Source organism: Piliocolobus tephrosceles, chromosome 13, assembly GCF_002776525.5.
Source record: "Piliocolobus tephrosceles isolate RC106 chromosome 13, ASM277652v3, whole genome shotgun sequence".
NCBI lineage: Eukaryota > Metazoa > Chordata > Mammalia > Primates > Cercopithecidae > Piliocolobus > Piliocolobus tephrosceles.
Genome location: NC_045446.1, coordinates 49,490,374 through 49,513,118, shown reverse-complemented (window position 1 = coordinate 49,513,118; position 22,745 = coordinate 49,490,374). Strand labels below are relative to the sequence as shown.

Here is a 22,745-nt window from a genome sequence, read left to right as displayed (position 1 = left end):
GGTGAGAGAAGCTCTGGCCCTTCATTGTAGGTGACACCAAACTATCCTCGACTTGCCCCGACTCTTAGTTGAAAGTTCTCTGTCCTCTCCCAGGCTCTCCAGCTTCCCAAGCAATGACCTCAATGAAAAAAATGACAGCGGGGCGGACTGCCGGCGCTCCAGAGTACCAGTGCCGGCAGTGCGAGCTATGACGCAATCGGAGCTCGGTCGGTCCTTTGATTGGCTAGTCCTGGACACTTTGGATTGGCCACGGGGGCTGCTGGGGACCCCCCTCCCGCTATCTCTGTAATAAGAGCGGGGGTTCCGCAGGGAAGGCGCCCACAGCAGGCGTGGTGTTCATCCGAGGTCGACCGGCCGCTCGCGCTGCCCTGAAACTCGTCTCCAGGTGAGGAACTTCCCATTCCCCATTCCGCTCACTCTAATAACCTGCTTCTTCGATTAGTTCATCCAGTTTGCTCCATCACCCAGTTTGCTCCATCTGCCTGTCTGCCTCTCCGCCGCCATCTGGTCCTACCTTACAGCGGTGGTCCTAGTTCTCTTCCAGGCTGTGGAGAAGGCGAGGGATTAGGGTTGTCCCGGCATTTTCTCCTACCAGTGCTAGAGGAAGGAGCCCAAGCATCCGCATGGCTCAGCGTGGGCGCTGGAAGCGTGGCGAGCCGAGGTAGGCGGGTCTGCGATCCTGGCGTTGGGGCCCGGCTGAGCGCAGAATTCTGCCGAGTTGGGTCTGGGAACGCATTGAGCGGTCTTTGTCCTTCGGGATCATGTTTCGTCCCCGGGAGGCCGGAACCCTGAGCTTTCCTCTGAGGCGCCTCCTGGTGAGCCTTCCCGGGATTCCGGTCCGGATCTGAGGCAGTGTTGTTAGCCGACTAGAACCCTGGGCGCTCACCTCGCGGAGCTGCTGCCCAGCATCTGCTGCTAAAGTGCGCTCCGGTAGAGGGCTGGCTTTGCGGGCGAGTCCGGAGACACCCGTACCTGGCACGTTAAAAATTTCCCCAGTTCCAAGACTGAGAGATGAGCGCTCCTTTCTAATCCACCCTTCCCACCTTCCCCTCGCATGCGTTGGCGCGAAGCCTAGCAGAGGAGAAGGCGAGAAGACAGGCGCAAGGGGAGAGCAGGTCTACAGCAAGATGCGTTCACGCCTGGTTTCGTCATAAATCAGGGCAGAAGTGTGGGTTTGTGTGCACGGGCACGTGTGGCTTCTGCCTGGCCTTCAACAAAATAGAACCAAAATTCATCTGTTCTCTCCACCCTTCCCCTAGGACACCTTTTTCTGCTTTGTCAAGCCATTCACTCACTGCAATGTATCTCTTGAGATTCACAGCAGCCCTTCCTGCCTATGAAGGGAACAGAGGCTCAGGCAGGTGAAGTAACTTGCCTGAGGTCACATGGCGGTTGTGGCAGAGGCAGGACTGGAACCTAGATCTGTGATGGTGCAGTGGTAACGTCATCCTTCCTTTACAGAGAGGCGGCATGGGTTTCCAGAAGTTCTCCCCCTTCTTGGCTCTCAGTATCTTGGCCCTGTACCAGGCGGGCAGCCTCCAGGCGGTGCCATTCAGGTGAGACAGCCTGGAGCCAGGGGCACCTTCTGCTCCCACTGCCCCTAGGACCAGACAGCTCTGTGCCTCTGAAGTCACGTGTGGCTCCTGGTGAATCAGTGCCCACAGGTGGACTCTGGCCTCATGCCCTGTCCGCTGGGAGTCGCGGTGGCCACATCCCCAGGGGAAGAAGCAGAGATCAGGAAGCCTGGCTGCCTATCCTGGGGAGGGGCAGGCAGTGGCTCACAGCCTGCAATGAGTTTGCTTCCCCTCCACAGGTCTGCCCTGGAGAGCAGCCCAGACCCGGCCACACTGAGTGAAGAGGAAGCGCGCCTCCTGCTGGCTGCACTGGTGCAGGACTATGTGCAGATGAAGGCCAGTGAGCTGGAGCAGGAGCAGGAGACAGGGGGCTACAGGTGAGGCTCCCCAAGCGCCCAGCACAGGGCCTCCTCTCCCCGCAGCATACCAAGAAGGCAGATCCCAAGAGGCAGGAGAGAACACACTGACCAGGAGTCCAGCAAGCTGATTTGTCCAGCGAGCTCCCTTTCTCAAGTTCCAAGGGAGACAGAGGTCCCAGTGCATCTGGAGGGACTGTGGTTAGACACAATCAAAAGCTCCGTTTCTGAAAGCTGTTAGGACATAGATGTAGAAGCTTTTACTAGACATAGAAAAAACTCAATTCTGAAAACTGATAGGAAATGAAATGGGGAGGTGTGGAATCGTTCACTGTGGGAATTGCTCTTGTAGTACTGGGAGATCTCCTAGCATTGGATGAGTTAAGACTGGTAAGGGTGAAGCCAGGGATAGACCCAATATCTCACCCACCTCTCTTGAGCATGAGGGACTGAATATCATGTGAATTCCAGAAAAAATCATCCTTCCCCATTCAGCCCTTCTCTACACAGCCCTGACCCACTGACCCTCTCAGCTCTCCTAAGGGAGTGTGTGTGAGCTGCCCTCCTGCCTGCTCCACCTGATCCCACTCGACATGTCCCCTGCCTGGTCCAACCTTCTGAGTGACTGCCCATGGGGACAGTCCCTAGTGCATGGTACTGTCTGTTATGTCCTTCCCTTGCAGCTTCAACAGTCCTAGATTTAAGTAGTGTAGTAATCTGGGCACATACTTGCAGTACCTAAACAACTTTCATATGTTCCCTGGCATCAACTTCGGGCCTGAAATGCCTGGCAAGAATAGAGACATAGCCAGCAGCTTACAGAGGGACCACTACCCCACTTCAGGGTACCCCTGATGGCAGCTGAGCTCCTCTCGCCTCTCCTGATTCCCCTTCTTGCTCCACTTTATGAACTTGATGCATGTGGATTCTTCTCTGATTTGTCTTCATGCTGGTATTGGTAGCTTTGCTTATGACAGAGAATGTTTTGAAGACCTCAGGATGGAAGGGAAGACAGCAGAACTTACTGATCACATTAGAGATAAGAGAAAATAAGGGAAGCTTCTTGAGACTGTAGAGGGTGTTATGACAGAGCCATCCAATTTCTGCTTCTAAATGTACCATCATAAAATAAGCACATCCTAATGCCTTGGCACTTGATGAATCAATCTATTTTTCTAAAACGAACTGAGCTGTGGTGCTCGTTGCTCTGGTCCACATCCAAGGCTTGTGGGTGTCCAGTGCCTATGCTCAGAAGTATCCTTAGCTTCAGGGTAGCTGGATATGGGGCTTGGTGGGTCATCTCTGTGACCCACCTAAAGCAGCAAGAACAGTGTGTGAAGGAGCTGGTAAGTACTTCTGGGAGAGGATGCTACAAACCCTGTTCTCTGAGAGTTTTTGAAGACTTTAGGGAATTTCATTTTCCTGTGGTAAGGGGTAGTGTTGGTGCCTGTGGCTGGGGTATGGTCTCTATATACTCTTTGTGTATCTTGGGGTGGGTCTGGGCTTTGTTGCCCACTTCTTCCTTGAATGGTAAGTTCAGGGTTTCAGCCTGTGCCCCATGGCTTGGAATTGTTTTTTCTTCTTTCTTTTCATGATGGTCTTTGGGCAGAGCTCCTGGCAAAGACTGCCAGGCCATTTCCCCTAACAGCTTTGATAATTGCAGTTTCAAGAAACACTTACTGTTAGGTGGTGTGTCGAAGCGTTGCAGTTCTCTTTACGAAGGTCCCATGAGGTGGGCTCCTCCCCCAGCTTTTCACTCACAGGTCTTCTCTTCTTTCACCATCTTGCAAATCAGCTCTGCTGCCCAGAAGAGAGCCTGCAACACTGCCACCTGTGTGACTCATCGGCTGGCAGGCTTGCTGAGCAGATCAGGGGGCATGGTGAAGAGCAACTTCGTGCCCACCAATGTGGGTTCCAAAGCCTTTGGCAGGCGCCGCAGGGACCTTCAAGCCTGAGCAGATGAATGACTCCAGGAAGAAGGTAAAGGTAACTGCCCTTATGCTATGGGATGAGAGGGGGAAGGGACTTGGAGTTAAAACCTACATTTTGAAAACCTCTGCTCTGATAGGTTGTTTAGGTTCCTTCTGTCCAATTACATTCTTCCTCCTGAGGTAGTGAGTTCTTTCTAGAACCTAGCTTGATGTCAGAATGCCCTAGCATTCTGTGTCATTTTTCTGAGAAGAGAAATGGAAGGAAAAAAAAAAAAAAAAAAAAAAAAAGCTTGCTGGATTCAGAAAGGGAGAGGTCTGCAAACCTTAACCAGGGCCAGTCTTCATTAATTAGGCTGGTTTCAGAAAGGGCTCAACCCATGACTACAGATTCAGATGGATGAGCTGTAATCATAACCTACTACCAAGATTAATAGATGCAGTTGAATTATTGTAGTCTTCATTTGCCTTACAAGCCTGCTTACCTCTCATATCCATAATTCAGAAATGCTGTTTAAAGAAGCACTTCTGTAAATTAGTATTTTTTTCAGTAATAATTGTGATTATTCATGACTTATCTTCTACTTCTTTTTTTCTCTTCCTTCTCATTGTATCATCTTCTTCCTTTTCCTCTTCTTTCTCCTCCCCTTCTTCTCCCTCCTCTTCTTTTTTTACCCCTCATCTCAGGTTATCATGAAACTGAACTCACCGTTTCTATTAATTTCTGTTGACAACAACTTGGTGAGAATGCCCCATGGAAGATATACATGTTTGCCTCCTAAGATACTGAAAAAAAAGCACCTTTGTCACTTGAAAGGAATGAAACTGAATGCAAAATAAGCTAATTCCATATTTATTGTGCATCATTTTTATATTTAATTCTATGTCCAGTAAATGTGATGGCATCTCTCATTGACTTATCTGGTAGCAAACTGGTTCTTTGAGAGCCATCCTGTTGATTATGCAGCTCCGCCAAACCTTAGGGGGGCAGGAAATCACTGCCTGTTGTGGTCTCTGAGGACACATGGTAATGGTGATGCTGTGCCTTGTTATCTAAGAATACGATTGTAAAATTTGTTTAAGAAAATGTCAGTATTGTGCCATTTGTGAACTTCATCAAGATTAAAAGCGTATTTTGGATACATTTGTTTCAAAACCTTGATGATGCATTACAACTTGTTTTCCTATGTAATAATAATAATGATGATGATGATGATAATAAATATTTTTGAGTGCTTACTATGTATGGGCCAGATGTTATTTTAAAACAGTGCTGGCCGGGCGCAGTGGCTCAAGCCTGTAATCCCAGCGCTTTGGGAGGCTGAGACGGGCGGATCACGACGTCAGGAGATCAAGACCATCCTGGCTAACACGGTGAAACGCCATCTCTACTAAAAAAAAATACAAAAAACTAGCCGGGCGAGGTGGCGGGCGCCTGTAGTCCCAGCTACTCGGGAGGCTGAGGCAGGAGAATGGCGTGAACCCGGGAGGCGGAGCTTGCAGTGAGCAGAGATCCGGCCACTGCACTCCAGCCTGGGCGACAGAGAGAGACTCCGTCTCAAAAAATAAATAAATAAAAAATAAAACAGTGCTTTATACCTGTGAATTCATTTAATCTTCATGACAAAACTATGAAGTAGATGCTATTATTCATGTCCCTTCACCTCTGAGGAAACAGAGGCAGGGAGAAGTCCAAGGTCACACACAGATAGATAGTGGTGGACCCAGGTACTGGGCTCCAGGGCTTACAGTGGAAATCACTGCACTATATGCCTTTCAACAGTGGCCCCTGATGTTTTTCAGAGACTTGTGAGCCATTCTTTGGCCTAGCTGCCTGATAAGATAGACCCTCAGATTTTGGAGATGCGTAACAAATTTTAAACATAAAAACAATCTAGTCTTTACATAATATAATGAATCTTTTGTACCCATATTTGTTGGCTTCAAAAACGATCAGTTGCTACTGTTGTTATGTCTGTATATCATCTATATCCCTTCCTCCAGTGTATTATCATGTCAGTATATCCATAAATAAATATTTCAGCATGTATTTCCAAATGGGAAGGGCTTTTAAAATATAATCACAATTTCATTTAACAACTAAAATAAATGTACAATAATTTTAAAATTTTTTCATATTACACATCAGTCATGGTTCAAATTTTCCATGTATCAGGTAATATAAATGATAAGATGAAGAAGTTACATATATTTATATATATGTGAAACCAGGGCTCAGATTGAATCTTCACATTACTGCTGGTTAATAATAAGTTTTAATTTAAGGCTCTTACAAATTAGAGGTTCCTCCCTCATCCATTTTCTGCCTTGTTGTTTAATTGTTGGAGAGACTAAGTTATTTGTCCAATAAAGAATTCTACATTCTGCATCCCTGTGGTTAGGTTTAACAGTTATGTCCTGTGAATCAGCAGTCGCATCTTGAGTGAGTGATGGGGAAAAGAAATAGGGGCTGAGACCAGAGAGTAGATGAAGGTGAAGACAGATTATGTAGTAATCTTTGTAGGGCATAGGAAACACTGGCTTTTTATTAGTCAGTCTCTAGTCAGGGAAACAGGAACTACCTCAGTAATTTTAACATAAATAATTTAATAAAAGGAATTGGCTAAATCAGTATTAGTGTAGTGACAAAGCGAAAGAGAAGAGTAATTCAGAGACAGAAACAGTCTATGGGAATAAAGAGAAGAGGGGAGGTAAGCAGGATCTAGAGCCTGCAGGAGGATTCTCGGACCAATCAAGATGGGAAGCTGATAGATGCTGATATCTCTGAGGGGTTATCTCTGGTATCTCTGAGGCGATACTAGAAGTAGGGAAAAACAAAACAAAACTTAAAACTGGAAACAACCTCACTGCCAGGGTAGAGCATCTCTGTGGGTGATGCCAACAGAAATAAAAGTCGAAATTGGAAGGAACCTGTTTCTTCTTATTCCAGATGCCTCTTGTCTCCTCTTAGGACCCTCAATTAGCAGAGCCTAAAAGGGGTTCAACTGACAGAGGAAAAGTTGGTTTGCAAAGTCCCAGCCCTAGTATTTCATAGTAAACATGTGATTTTAAATTTACATATAGGGAAGTTCATTTTTGTGTGATGTACCATTATATGAGTTTAAAAAATACATTGTCATCCAATTACCACTATCATGGAGATATAAAACAGTTCTATTCCTTCCCCGAATTCTTCCATGTTTCTCCTTTGCAGTCAATCACTTCTTCCACCCTCAGCCTCTGATCACAACTGTTCTATAGGACTGTTTGTCCCTATAGTTCTGCCTTCCCAAGAATGTCATATGCATGTAGCTTTTTGGTCTATCTTTTACTCAGCATAAGGCATTTCAGATTGATCCATATCGCTGGATGTATCAATAACTTGCTTCTTTTTATTACTGTGTAGTATTACATTCCTGCATTGTACCACAGTTGATTTGTCAATTTACCCAAAGAAGGACACTTAAGTTGTTTCTCATTTGGAATTTACGAATGGAGGTGCTATAAACATTCATGGATAGATTTTTGTGTGAAGATGAGTGTAATGGGCTAAATAGGGCACTCAAAAGGTGTCCATGTCCTAATCACTGGAACGTACGTTTTTACCTTACTTGGAAAAAGGGTCTTTGCTAATGTAATTAAGAATCTTAAAATGAGATCATCCTGAATTATCCAGGTGTGTCCTAAATCCAATGACATATCCTTAAAGAGATTCACTCAGAAGACACATGTGGAGATGGTGACAAGACAGAGGCAAGGAGGCACAAGCCAAGGAAGTCTGTGGTTACCAGAAACCAGAATCACAGAACAGTCTCTGGAAGAAGAGTAGCCCTGCTGATACCTAGATTTTGGACTTCCAGCTTCCAGAACTGTGAGAGAATAATTTCTGTTGTTTTAAGCCACAAAGTTTGTGGTAATTTGTTATGACAGCCCTAGAAAACTAATACAATAAATTTTCATTTCTTTTGGTAAATGCCTTGGACTGGGATTGCTCGGTTATTTGGAAAGTGTGTGTTTAACTCTGTAAGAAATTGCCAAACTATTTTCTGAAGTGGCTGTACCACTTTGGCTTCTTGCCAACCATGTATGAGAGCTCTAATATTTCCACAAATAGGTATGTAGCAGTATCTCATTACTGTTTTATTTTGCATTTCCCTAATGACTAATGATGTTGAGCATCTATTTTACCATATGTTTATCACCTTTATTGAAGCGTCTGTTTAAATCTTCTGCTAAATTTTTATTGGTTTGCTTGCTTTATTATTGTTGAGTTTTTAGAGTTCTTTATATGTTGTTGATGCAAGATTGTTTTCAGATATATAATTTAGAAACTTCCTTCTCCTGAATCTGTGAATTGTTTTTTCATTTTCTTAGCAGTGTCTTTCACAGAGAAAAAGTTTTAGTTTGAATGAGATCCAATTCATAATTGTTTTTATTTTATGTGTTGTGCTTTTGGTTCATGTCTAAGAACTCTTTGCCTAACTAAGATCCCAAGGTCACAATAACTTTATTTTATACTTTCTTGTAAAAGTTTTATATTTTATATGTAGGTTAGTGATCTATTTTGAGTTAATTTTTGTATAAGGTGAGAGGCGTAGGTTGAAATTCATACCTGTGAATATAGATACCCAATTGTTTCAGTGCTGTTTGTTAAAAAGACAGTTATTTCACCATTTAATTGCCTCTGCACCTTTGTCAAAAAGCAATTGATCATATTTGTGTGGGTATAATTCTGGGTTCTCAATTCTGTCTAATTGATTGATTTGACCATTCTTTTGCCAATGCTGTACTGTCTTGATTAGTGTAGTGTTAAAGCGAATCTCAAAACCAGGTAGTGTGGATCTTCCAACATTATTCATTCTTGTTCAAAAATATTTTAGCTACATCTAAAATGTTTTCTACATCTTTTGTACATTTTAGAATCAGTGTGTCAGTATCTACAAAATTTCTGATGAGATTTTTAATGGGATTGTGTTAAATCAGTAGGTTAATTTTGGAAGAATTAGCATATTAATAATAATAAGTCATCCAATTCATGAACACAATACATGTTTTCACTTTTTTCGGTTTTCTTTTTTTTTTCTCATCAGTGTTTAACAGAAAGGTTCTACACATATCTTGTTAGATTTGTAACTATTTTATTTTTTGGTGCTAATGTAAATGGTACTTAAACATTTTTATTTTAATTGTTCATTGCTAGTAGATAGAAATACAATATTTAAAATATTAACATTGTATACTGTGACCTTGCTAAACTAAATTATTCATTTTATGAGGTTTTTTTGGTTGTTGTTTCTTTCAGGGTTTTCTATGTAGACAGTTACGTTTTCTTCTAGTAGAGTTAGTTTGAGTTCTCCCTTTTACATCAACTTATCTTTCATTTCTTTTTATTGACATATTACACTGGCTATAACTTCCAATATGATGTTGAATTGGAGTAATAAGTACAGACATCCTACTCAATCTTTGTGGTGATATTAAAGAAAAGTCCATACATTCTTTGGTACTACTTCCTTCAAAATGGTAAGTCAATATCCCCTTCCCTTAGGTGTGAATTCTATTGACTGACTTGCTTCTAACAATAGAATGTGACAGAGGAGATGGTATGTGACATGTAATTAGAACATATAAGGTATTATAGTATCCTCCTTGCTTTCTTTCTTGGGTTACTTGCTCTGGGGGAAGTTAGATGACTTGTGAAGACATTCAAACACCTATGAGAGGCCTACATAGCACGGAACTGAGGCGTTCTGACAATAGCCATGTGTGAGCAAAGTGGGGTTGCAATCAGCTTCGTTGGTGCCAGTTAAGCCTTCAGATGACTGTAACCCCAGTGGATACCCTGCCTGCAGCCTCTTGAGACACCTTGAGGAAGCACCATCAAGCTAAGTCATTTCTAAATTCCTAACCCACAGAAACTATGACCAAAAAAAATTGTTGTTTTAGGCCACTAAGCTTTGGGGTAGTTTGTTATGTAGCAATAAAGAATACAGTCTTTCAACATTAAATATGTTAGCTATAAATTTTTTAATAGATGCTCTTCATCAGGTTAAGAACCTTCCCTTTGATACCTAATTTGCTGAGAGTTTTGTTTTTTTTTTTATCATTGTGGATTAATATGAGAACTTTTGTGGAAGCTAGATGATGAGAACACACGTACACATAGAGGGGAACAACATACACTGCGGCTTATTGGAGGGTGGAAGGTGGGAGGACAGAGAGAATCAGGAAAAATAACTAATGGATACAAGGTTTAATACCTGGGTGATGAAATAATCTATACAGCAAACCCCCATGACACATGGTTATCTACGTAACAAACCTGCACATCCTGCACATGTACCCCTGAACTTAAAAGTTAAGAAAAAAAAATTCCAAGTGTTTTTCCTGCATCTATTGATATAGTCATAATTTTTTTCTTTAGTTTGTTAGTATGGTAAATTAATTGATTTGAAAATGTTGAAACAGACTTGCGTTTTCAGAATAAACTCCACTTGGTTGTGATGTATTATTCTTTTTATATACTGCAGGAATCTATTTGGTAATAAATTTGTAGAAGAATATTTTGAGTTTATGTTCAAGGAGAGCATTAGTTTGTGATTTTAATATGTTTGTTTTTAGGGTGTTAGGGTACTGCTAGCCTCATAAAATTAGTTGGAAAGTATTCCCTTCTCTTGCTTTCTGGCAGAGGTTTTTTAGAGTTGGTATTACTTCTTCCTTAAATGTTTGTAATAATTTACCAGTGAAGCCTCCTGGGCCTGGGTTTTCCTTGTAGAAAAGTTTTAAACTATATATTAAATATATTTAATGCATATATAGGACCATTTTTATAGGACTTTTTCTTCCTGAATGTGTTTTGGTAGTTTATGCCTTTCAAGGGATAGATTCATTTTTATCTAAGTTGATGAATTTATGGGCAGAATTATTCATAGTATTCCTTTATTATTGTTGTTATTGTCTGTCGGGTCTGCATTAACACCTTCACTTTCATTAATGATATTGGTAGTTTGTCTTCTTTTTCTTTTTTTCTTGGTCATTCTGGCTAGAGGATATAATTTATTGATCTTTACAGAGATTGAGCTTTTGGTTTCATTGTTTTTCTTTGTTTTCTATTTGTAATGTTATTGATTTATACTTTTATTGTTATTATTCCTTTCTTCTTTTTTCTTTGGTTATTATATAAAATTCTTTTTCCATTTTCTTAGGGGGAAAGCTTAGGTTGCTGATTTGAAACCTTTCTTTCTTTTTTTCCCCTAATGTCAATATTTAAAGTTATAAATTTCCCTCAAAGCACTGTTTTAACTATAAATTTTGTTTTGTGACATTTTAATTTTTATTCAAGACAAAATCTTTTCTAATTTATTTGAGAAATCTTTTTAATACAGTTTTTTTGGAAATGTATCATTAATTTTCAAATATCGCAGAATTTTTCGATTTTCTATTTTTGATTTACATTTTAATTATGTGCATGATTTCAATTTTAAATATATGTTAATTATTACTATTTCAATAGCTTTTGTGGAACAGACGGTGTTTAGTTACATGGATAAGTTCTTTAGGTGTAATTGCTGAGATTTTGGTGCACCCATCACCCGAGCAGTGTACAGTGCACCCAAGGCGTAGTCTTTTCTCCCTAACCCCTCTCCTGCACTTCCCCCAAGTCCCCAGAGTCCATTATATCATTCTTATGCCTTGCATCCTCATAGCTTAGCATTAATTTAATTTCTAAATTTTAAATTTAAATTTTTGGCAATCAAATGTATTAATATTTTCCTTTACAATTTCTTTCTTTTTTACCCTCAAAAACAGCTTCCCCCGTGTGCAACTACACCAAGCTTTTATTTATATGTGCCTTAACTCCATGAATGGCAAAATTGTCAGAGACGATTTTTCAGGCATATTATACTTACAATCCAACTGGAACTTACTTTGTTGTGTGGGAATCAGAATATTGTCTGCAGCTTTTGATTAAGCTAAGCATATGAGGACGCAAAGGCATAAACATCATAGCGTAACGCTTGGTTAAGGAATAGACATACTTTAAAAATGTTTAATTATGGCCGTTTCTTAATCAAAAAATCGGCTGGGCGCTGTGGCTCATGCCTGTAATCCCAGCACTTTGGGAGGCCGAGATAGGCGGATCACCCGACGTCGGGAGTTTGAGACTAGCCTGACCAACATGGAGAAACTCTGTCTCCACTAAAAATACAAAATTAGCCGGACACGGTGACGCATGCCTGTAATCCCAGCTACTTGGGAGGCTGAGGCAGAAGAATTGCTTGAACCCGGGAGGCAGAGGTTGCGGTGAGCCGAGATCGCGCCATTGCACTCCAGCATGGGCAACAAGAGCGAAACTCCGTCTAAAAACAAAACAAAACAAAAAACAAACAAAAAAAGCTAATGGATGTTGGCGTGGATGTGGTGAAAAGGGTACACTTTTACACTGTTGGTGGGAATGTAAACAAGTACGACCACTATGGAAAACAATGTGGAGATTCCCTAAAGAGCTAAAAATAGATCTGTCATTTGATCCAGCAATTTTACTCCTGGGTATCTACCCATAGGAAAAAAAGTCATTATATGAAAAAGATGCTTGCACACACATGTTTATATTATAGCAGCACAATTTACAGTTGCAAATATATGAAACCAGCCCAAATGCCCACCAATCAACAAGCTGATAAAGAAAATGTGGTGTGTATATATACCATGAAATACTGCTCAGCCATAAAAAGGAACGAAAAAATGGCATTTGCAGCAAGCTGGATGGAATTGTAATTCTAAGTGTAGTAACTCAGGAATGGAAAACCAAACATCGTATGTTCTCACTCATAAGTGGGAGCTAAGCTATGAGGATGCAAAGGCATACGAATGATTCAATAAACTCTGGGTACTTGGGGGAAAAGGGTGGGAGGGGATCAAGGGATAAGAGAGTACACATTGGGTACAGTGTACACTGCTTGGGTGATGAGTGCACCAAAATCTCAGAAATCACCACTAAATAACTTATTCATGTAACCAAACATCACCTGTTTCCCCAAAAGCTATTGAAATTAAAAAAAAAAAAAAAAAAAAAAAAAAAGAAAGAAAAGAGCTGGGTGGCTATGCTAATATTAGATGCAAAAGACTTTAAACAAAAAATTATACAAGAGATAAAGAGGACATTTTATAATGATAAAAGGGATGACCACTAAGAAGGTATAACAATAATAAGCATATATTAACCTAAAAGCAGAACTCCAAAATTCATGAAGTGAAAACTAACAGAATTGAAGTGAGAAGTAAGTCATTTGAAAACAAAAAAGAAAAATAAAAGATAAATTATGGCCATTCTTGCAGAAGTAAGGTGATACTGCATTGTGAGTTTGATTTGCATTTCCCTGATAATTAGTGATGGTGAACATTTTCTCATATGTATATCTTCTTTTGAGAATTATCTATTCATGCCCTTAGCTCGCTTTTTGATAGGTTTATTTATCTTTTTCTTACTGATTTGTTCAAATTCCTTGTAGATTCTGGGTGCTAGTCCTTTACTGGATGCAAAGTTTGTGAATATTTTAGCCCACTCTGTGGATTGTGTTTACTCTGTTGATTATTTCTTTTGCTGTGCAGAAGCTTTTTAGTTTTAGTTTCATCTATTTATTTTTGTTTTTGTTGCATTTCCTTTTGGGTTCTTGTTCATGAACTATTTGTCTAGACTAATGTCTAGAAGAGTTTTTCTGATGTTATCTTCTAGAATTTGTATGCTTTCAGGTCTTAGATTTAAGTCTTTGATCCATCTTGAGTGGGTTTTTGTACAAGGTGAGAGATGAGGATCCATTTTCATTCCTCTGTGTGTGGCTTGCCAATTATCTCAGCACCATTTGTTGAATATGGGGTCCTTTCCCCACTTTATGTTTATGTTTGCTTTGTTGAAGATCAGTTGGCTGTAAGTGTTTGGTTTTATTTCTGAGTTCTCTTTTCTGTTCCATTAGTCTACATGTCTGTTTTTGTACTAGTACCATGCTGGTTTGGTAACTATAGCCTTGTAGTATAGTTTAAAGTTAGGCAGATTTGTTTGTCTTGCTTAGTCTTGCTTTGGCTATGCGGGCTCTTTATTTTTCCATATGAATTTTAGAATTGTTTTTTCTAGTTCTGTGAAGAATGATGATGGTATTTTGGTAGGAATTGCGTTGAATTTATAGATTGCTTTTGGCAGTATGGTCATTTTCACAATATTGATTCTACCCATCCATGAGCATGGGATGTGTTTCCATTTGTTTGTGTTGTTTATGATTTCTTTCAGCGGTTGTTTTGTAATTTTCTTTGTAGGGATCATTTGCCTCTTCGGTTGGGTATATTCTTAAGGTTTTTTTTTTTTCCTTTATCTTTTTTATTGCAGCTGTTGCAAAAGGAGTTGAGTTATTGTTTGATTCTCACCTTGGTAACTGTCAGTGTATAGCAGTGCTAGTGATTTGTGTACATTAATTTTTATCCTGAAACTTTACTGAATTCATTTATCAGATTTAGGAGCTTTTTGGATGAGTCTTTAGGGTTTTCTAGGTTTATGATCATATTATTGGCAAACAGAGACATTTTGACTTCCTTTTTACCAATATGGATCTTTATTTCTTTCTCTTATCTGATTGCTGTGGGTAGGACTCCCAGTGCTATGTTGAATAAGTGATGAAAGTGGGCATCCTTGTCTTGTTCCAGTTTTCAGGGGAAAGGCTTTCAACTTTTCCCCATTCACTATAATGTTGGCTGTGGGTTTGTCATAGATGCCTTTTATTACCTTAAGGTGTGTCCCTTCTATGCCAATTTTGCTGAGAGTTTTAGTCATAAGGAGATGCTGGATTTTGTTATATGCTTGTTCTGCATCTATTGAGATAATCATATGCTTTTTGTTTTTACTTCTGTTTATGCAGTACATCACATTTATTGACTTGTGTATGAAACCTTACATCCCTGGTATGAAACCTACTTGATCATGGTATATTATATTTTTGATATGCTGTTAAATTTGGTTAGCTAGTATTTTGTTGAGATTTTTTGCATCTGTAGTCAGCAGGGATATTGATCTGTAGTTTTCTTTTCTTTTCTTTCTTTTCTTTTTTTTGTTATGTCCTTTCCTGACTTTGGTATTAGGGTAATACCGGCTTCATAGAATGATTTAAGGAAGATTCCCTCTTTCTCTATTTTGTGGAATAGTTTCAATAGAATTGGTATCAATTCTTTGAATGTCTGACAGAATTCAGCTGTGAATCCCTCTGGTCCTGGACTTTTTATGGTTGGTAATTTTTTAAATTGCTGTTTCAATCTTGCTACTTATTATTGGTCTGTTCAGAGTTTCTATCTCTTCCTCGTTTAACCTGGGAGGCTTCTATATTTCCAGGAATGTATTCATCTCCTCTAGGTTTTCTAGTTTGTGTGAATAAGGGTATTCACAGTAGCCTTGAATAATCTTTTGTATTTCTCTGGTATCGGTTGTAATATCTCCCATTTTGTTTCTAATTGAGCTTATTTGGATCTTCTCTCTTCTTTTCTTGGTTAATCTCGCTAATAGTCTATCGATTTTATCTTTCCAAAGAATCAGTTTTTTTAAAAAAATTATCTTCTGTATTTTTTCGTTTCAATTTCATGTAGCTCTGCTCTGATCTTTACTATTTCTTTTCTTCTGCTGGGTTTGCATTTGGTTTGTTCTTATTTCTCTAGTTCCTTGAGGCATGACCTTAGATTGTCTACTCATGCTTTTTCAGATTTTTTGATGTAGGCATTTAATGCTATGAACTTTCCTCTTAGCCCACTTTTGCTGTATCCCAGAGGTTTTGATAGGTTGTGTCACTATTATCATTCAATTCAAAGAATTTTTAAATTTCCATCTTGATTTCATTGTTGACTCAATGATTATGCAGGAGCAGATTATTTAATTTCCATATTTGTAATAATTTTGAGGTTCCTTTTGGAGTTAATTTCCAATTTGATTTCACTGTGGTCTGAGGTAGTACTTGCTATAATTTCAATTTTCTTAAATTTATTAAGGCTTGTTTTGTAGCCTATCATATAGTCTATCTTGGAGAATGTTCCATGTCCTGATGAAAAGAATGTATATTCTGCAGTTGTTGGGTAGAATGTTATGTAAATATCTGTTAAGTCCGTTTGTTCTAGGGTATAGTTTAAATCACAGTTTCTTTGTTGACCTTCTGTCTTGCTGACCTGTCTAGTGCTGTCAGTGGAGTACTGAAGTCCTCCATTATTATCGTGTTGCAGTCTATCTAATTTCTTAGGTCTAGTAGTAATTGTTTTGTAAGTTTGGGAGCTCCAGTGTTAGGTGCATATATTAGATTATCTTTTTATTAAAGAGTTATGAGAGTTCTTCCTATGTTTTGGATACTAAACTCCTATTAAATAATAAATGATTTGCAAAGTTTTTCCCATTCTGTGGGTTATTTTTTGCCTTCTTTTAAAGCACAAAGGTTTAAATATTGATGAAGTTTACTATATATATATTTATTTACTTATATATATTTTTGAGGATTTTCTTGTGTTTTAGCCTATATAAAAATCCATTATATATATAATCCATTAATATATATGGGAATCCATTGATTAATTTAAAGCCAAAATATTTATCTATGTTTTCTTCTAAGAGGTTCATAGTTTTAGCTCTTACATTTAGATCTCTGATCCATTTTGAATTGATTTTTGTATATAGAGTGAGGAAGGGATACACATTCTTTTGTTTTTCATATGGAAATCCATTTGTCCCAGCACAATTTATTGAAAAGATGATTCTTTCCTACATCTAATTGTCATGGAATCTTTGTTGAAAATCAGTTGACCATAGATGGTTAGGTTTATTTCTGGACTCTAGGTATTATTTCAGTGATATGTATATCGATCTTTTGGCAGTAATATACATTTTAAAAAATACTGTAACATTGCAGTAAGTTTTGAAGCTGGGAAGTGTGAGTTCTCCAAATTTATTTATTTTTCAAGATTATCTTGGCTATTCTGGATTTCTTGCATTTTCATATTAATTTTAGAATCAGCTTGTCTGTTTCTGCAAAAGGGGTAGCTAGAATTTTGATAGGGACTGTGTTGAATCCATAGGTCAGTTTAAGGAGTATTGCCATCTTAACAATATTACATTGTCCAATTCGTGAGCACAGGATGTCTCATTCATATCATGAATTGTTTTTCTGATTTCATTCTGCTTTCATTGAATTGTCTATTTGTATTTTATTGTATCTTGTTGAGTACACTTAAAATAATTATTTTGAGTTTCTTTTTCAGCAGTTTGTTGATTTTTGTTTTCATTGAGTTCTGTTACTAGGGAATGATTATGTTCCTTCAGTGGTGTCATATTTCCTTGCTTTTTCATTTTGTTGTTGTGGTGGTGGTAGTGGTGTGTGTATGTGTGTGTGTCCCCACATTGATGTCTGTGCATTTGGTGGAACAACTGCCTGTTTCAAACTTTCTACAGTGTCTTTCACAGAGAAGACCATTCACCTACAGTTGGATCTTACTGTGCAATTTGGAAGGATGTGGTGACAATTTCCAGATAAGTGCAATGGTACAGTCTCAGTGCACCTTCTTTGGCTGCATTCAGCATCAGCAATAACTGTAAGTCCCTCAGTGGCTTAGGCTGAGGTGCATCTGAGGTGGCAGCACAGGTTGTTAACATCCTCAGGGACAAGGTATTTTGGGGTTCTCCTATTCTTGTTTTTCCTACAATGGGAGAAACATAGGTAACAGGATCCCTTTTGGTGTCAGGTCTGATATGTCCTATAAGCTGCTGCAGTGGTGCTGGATTCCAGGTATAGGTGCTCAGATTGGCTGTGTGTCTGGGGTTGTAGGTTCAGTGTCTCCGAAACCTCTTGTGGCATCTGGGTCTTAGGGTGCAAGTTTACTCTCTGTGGATACAGGTTACTCAAAGAACCAGAATCTTTGGCCCTGAGGCACCCCCTAGAAACTCTGGTCTAGGGGATAGGGTTGTAGCTGTAATTTTACCCTTAGGGGGCAGGGCACAGACCTGGCCCAACTCTAGGGAAGAAGGGGTGCTCTAGAGGCTTGAACCCAAGGCACATGGTACAGCTGCCATGCAGCAGTCTGAACCAATAAGGTTCAGTGGCAACTCAGCTCCCTGGGGATGAAGCACCATATAGTGGTGATTCCATACTCTGGGGATGGCAAGGCTTGGTAGTATCCCTGACTCTGTGAAGCCAGATGCATTGGCAGCAAGTACTCCAGGAGGGCCAACCAAAGTTGTTATTTTGGTCTCAGGAGACAGGGAAAGCACAGCATTGACTGTACTCTCCAGGGAGAGGGGTGTCTCAGTAGCTCAGACTCTAGGGAACAAATCCAGTTCCAGTACTAGAGATGTTTGGCCTGTAGGATGAGGTGTCTCAGCTCAGTCATTGCTCTGTTTCCCTGCGATGCAGAGTGCTACACCAGCTCAGTTTTGGACTACACAGCTGCTCAGCTTGACAAAGGCATCAATTCCCCAGGGGTTGAAGTGCCACTTCAGCTCAGGCTTTGGGGCCTTCACTATTCTAGGCAGCCCAGGCACCATTTTTCTGTTATGTAGGGCTCCGTCAAACACTATGTTCCTGGGAGATAATGTGCAGTTTTAGTTTAGGCCCCTAGAGGCAGGGTGCAGCCACTGTTGACAGAGGTAGATGAAGCTATTGTGTCGAAGTACCATTTTCCAGGAGGGAGTGTTGTGCAGCTTCACCTCTTGCCTGAGGTAGCCAGTTTGGGGATGTGAGGGCAGGTGGAGCAGTTTCATCACAGCTTGGCACCACCAGGAAGAGTGTGACAGTTGCCTGAAGCTTGGTTTGGGGATGCTGAGCCATCAGGTATGGGTGGTTTAATTGTAGTTTAGCCTCAGGGATAAAGGGGTGCTGTGGCTACTCACCCCCAGAGCAAGGCATACTCTAGCATTAGTCCCCTTTTCAAAATGACGTAGGGCAGTAGCTGCATGGGCCACAGGAGCAAGGCACAGTGTCAGTTCTTTCTGGGGGAGTACAGCTGTGTGAACTCTAGGTAGGTAGCTCCCTCAGGTGGGCTTAGTGCCTGTGAGGTCTGCAGGAGACCCCAGTGGACTTAGCTATCTCAGGTGTTGATGGAGGATGCTGGGGTTCTCTTGCCTATCTTTTCGTTGCAAGGAGAATTTCCTCTTGGTTTCCGACTGATCCTGGGGGTGGGGGTTTGGAATGGTGGAGGCCTGGCATTATTTTATTTTATTTTTTTTATTATTTTTATTTTTTTATTATTTTTATTTTTTTATTTTTTATTTATTTTATTTTATTCTATTCTATTCTATTCTATTCTATTTTATTTTATTTTATTTTATTTTGAGATACGGTCTCACTCTGTCACCCAGGTTGGAGTGCAGTGGCCCAATCTTAGCTCACTGCAACCTCCGCCTCCTGGGTTCAAGCAATTATTGCGCCTCAGCCTCCTGAGTAGCTGGGATTACAGGCATGTGCCACCACACCTGGCTAATTTTTGTGTTTTTGGTAGAGATGTGGTTTCACCATGTTGGCCAGGCTTGTCTTGAACTCCTGGGTTCAAATGATCCATCTGCGTTGGCCTCCCAAAGTGCTGAGATTACAGGTGTGAGCCACTATGCCCAGCCATTTCCTTCCATTATTTATGTGGCTATCCTGAGTTTTTGTGCTCAGTAGGGTTTCTGTTCCTTTTCTGATGTACTCTGGCATTTACCTTTTATTATTTTTGCTAAAAGGTAGTTTTTTTATTTACTGTTTTGGTTGTCTTTATTGGAGGAATGAGTGCTAGTGGTATCTACTTGGCCATCTTGCTGACATCATCTTCAAGATGTCTTTTTACCAGTTAGATTTTCTTTATTTTTATATTTTTGAGTTCCTCGGCATTTATTTGGGAAAGTCTTTATTTCTCCTTCATGTTTGAAGGATATTTTCACTGCGTATACTGTCCTTGGATAAACAATTTTTTTCCTTCAGTACTTTATTGATTATTATTTTTTTAAAATAAAAAATATAAACTTTATTTCTCAACATAAACTCCATGAAAGTCAAGAGTCTTGGTGGGCCATGATTCAGGCCATTTAGTCCATCCTCAAGAACTGAGGGTCCTGATAATTTAACCATATCAGTGAAGTCTTTTTTGACATTATTAACTGAAAAAAAGAGTGCTCTTTAAAGATGTTTTTAAGATTAGAAAAGAAAAATAAGTCAGAAGGAGCCAAATCAGGATTGTAAGGTTGATACCTAGTGATTTCCCAGCAAAATTCTCACCAAATTGCCCTTGTTTGATGACAGGAGTGAGGAGAAGCATTGTTATGGTAGAGAAGGACTTTGTGGTGAAGCTTTTGTGGGTGTTTTTCAGCTAAAGGTTTGACTAACTTCCTTAAAACACTCTAATAATAAGCAGATGTTCTTGTTCTTTCACCCTCCAGAAATCAATTAGTAAAATGCCTTCAGCATCCCTGAAAGCTATTGCCATGATCTTTGCTCTTGACTGGTCCACATGTGCCTTTACTGGCCCACTTCCAACTCCTGGTAGCCATTGCTTTGATTGTGCTTTGTCTTCAGGATTATACTGGTAAAGTCATGTTTCATCTCCTGTTACAATTCTTTAAGAAAAGTTTCAGGATTTTGATCCCACTTGCTTAAAATATCCATCAAAAGCTCTGCTGCTGTCTGCAGCTGATTTGGGCACAGTCATTTTGGCACTCATTTAGTGAAAAGTGTGCTTAACTTTAATATTTTAATCAGCATCATATAAGCTGAACCAGTTGAGATGTCTATGGTGTTGGCTATTGTTTCTGCTGTTAATCATTGGTTCTTTTCAATTAGAGCACAGATAAAATTAATTTTTTCTTCACAAATTGATGTGGATGGCCTGTCAGTGAGGGCTTCACCTTTAACACTGTCCTTTCCCTACTTAAAACAAGTTATAGTTTGTAAACTGCTGAATTCTTTGGGGACATTGTCCCCATAAGCTTTTTGTAAAGCAACAATGATTTCACCTTTCTTCCATCCAAGTTTCACCACAAATTTGATGTTAGTTCTTGTTTCAATTTTAGCAAAACTCATATTGTTCTTACAGGGGCTCTTTTCAAACTGAAGTCTTATCCTTCCTTTATGCCTCGAATTAGATCCTGTTCAGACATGTCATAACAAGTTAGTACAAGTTTATTTTGGTGCAAAATTTTTTGAAGTGATGCGTAGTTTTTCTTTTCTTTTCTTTTCTTTTTTTTTTTTTTGATTGTTTTAAAATTCAAGTTTATTTCCTTTTTTAAAAAAAAAAACTTTTATTTTATGTTCAGGAGTACCTGTAAAAATTTGTTACATAGATAAATTCATGTCATGGGGTTTGTTGTACAGATTATTTAGTCACCCAGGAATTAAGCCCACTACCCAATAATTATCTTTTATGCTCCTGTCTCCCTCCTTCCACACTTCACCCTCAAATAGACCCAAGTATCTGTTGTTTTCTTCTTTGTGTCAATAAGTTCTCATCATTTAGCTCCCACTTATAAGAGAGAACATGTGGTACTTGGTTTTCTGTTCCCGTATTACATTTGCTGCAGCTCTGCCCATGTTCCCACAAAATACATGATTTCTTTCTTTTTTATGGTTGCATACTATTCCTTAGTGTGTATGTACTACAATTTCTTTATCCAGTTTGTCATTGCCACTTTTAAGATCCTTTCTTTATCCTCGATCTTTGTTTGTTAAATGTCTTGAGATATTCTTTTTTGGGTTAAATATACTTGTGCTATTTTCTTACATTAGCTAGATAAATGATCCTATATTTCTCATATTTTGCATATTTCACTACACATTTCTTTCCTTCACTGCACTCATAGTATCAATCTCTGTATCAGTTAGGATTCTTGGCTGTAAGCAGTAGAAATGGACTCAGGACCTCTCATGCAGAAAGGCAAATTTTGGAAGCATATCAGAGCTTCACTGAATTATTGAGGGCTGGAAATGTGGGAGTGGCTTCATTGGGTGGTCCTGGTTCAGAATCTCTCGTGAAGTTGCAACTAAGATGTCAGCCAAAGCTGCAGTCTTCAAAGACTTGAATGGGGCCAGAGGATGTGCTCTAAGGCTACTAATGTGTCTGTTGGCAAGAGGTTTTAATTTCTTGCCATGTGAGCGTCTTCAAAACGTTGCTCATGTCATGACTTACCTCAGAGTAACTGATTGCCAGAGAATAGTAGGTGGGTGGGATGAGAGAATGAAAGCACAAGATGGAAGCTGAAAAGTCCTTTATCCCCAAATTACTTCTGTAATATTCTATGGATTACATTGACCAATCGTAGCATAATGTGGGAGCGAATTGCACAAAGGCATGAATACTGGGAGACAAGGATAATTAGGAGGTATCTTGGAGGCTGCCTACTACAATGGATGAGTGGAGGAAAAGCTGAGAAATTAAAAAACAAACAAACAAACAAAAAACAAAAAGAAAACCTAGGGATGTTCTAAGGGCTGGCCAGCAAAACTTCAGAAAATGTCAGAGAGGGGGAACAAAACTCTTTATGTTGTTATTGGCATAAACATAAAGACAAAAGCCTTTATGTTGTTATTGCCACTGTAATTGTTATGACTTTTAGTCATCCTACATTTGCTCAAGATTGAGAGCCCTGGGAGAGAGCTGAGCCTACTTCATGTGCTTGCATCTCCATCGTGCTGGATTTGTGAGAGAACATCTATTTAATTCAGCTTCCATCATGGGAATCAAGCACTACCTTCCACCAAGACTACATACAGCAGAGAATTCTCCTAATAAGAGGTCAGGATGCTAACTGGAAAGAAGGGTTTAATGCTAGATACACCTGCCCTTTCCCAGAAAAGACAGTATCTAATAGAGTCATACAAAATTGAGGGACCTCCAAGTGGCTAATGTGA

General features: G+C 39.7%; 1 protein-coding gene across 2 annotated transcripts; it reads left to right on the top strand.

Moving 5' to 3' along the window:
* Positions 1–285: 285 nt before the first annotated feature.
* On the top strand, positions 286–7,674 carry CALCB (calcitonin related polypeptide beta). 2 transcript variants are annotated; one of them, XM_023230973.2, is made up of 5 exons: positions 286–385; positions 1,462–1,556; positions 1,814–1,951; positions 3,726–3,910; positions 4,546–5,095. In XM_023230973.2, exons 2-4 carry the CDS (start codon positions 1,471–1,473, stop codon positions 3,883–3,885), a joined length of 384 nt encoding a protein of 127 aa, XP_023086741.1. In that variant the 5' UTR covers positions 286–385; positions 1,462–1,470; the 3' UTR covers positions 3,886–3,910; positions 4,546–5,095. The 2 variants fall into 2 exon arrangements, with proteins under 2 accessions (XP_023086741.1, XP_023086742.1); XM_023230974.1 differs by lacking the exon at positions 4,546–5,095 and adding an exon at positions 7,535–7,674 and having other exon boundaries at positions 327–385.
* Positions 7,675–22,745: the final 15,071 nt, after the last annotated feature.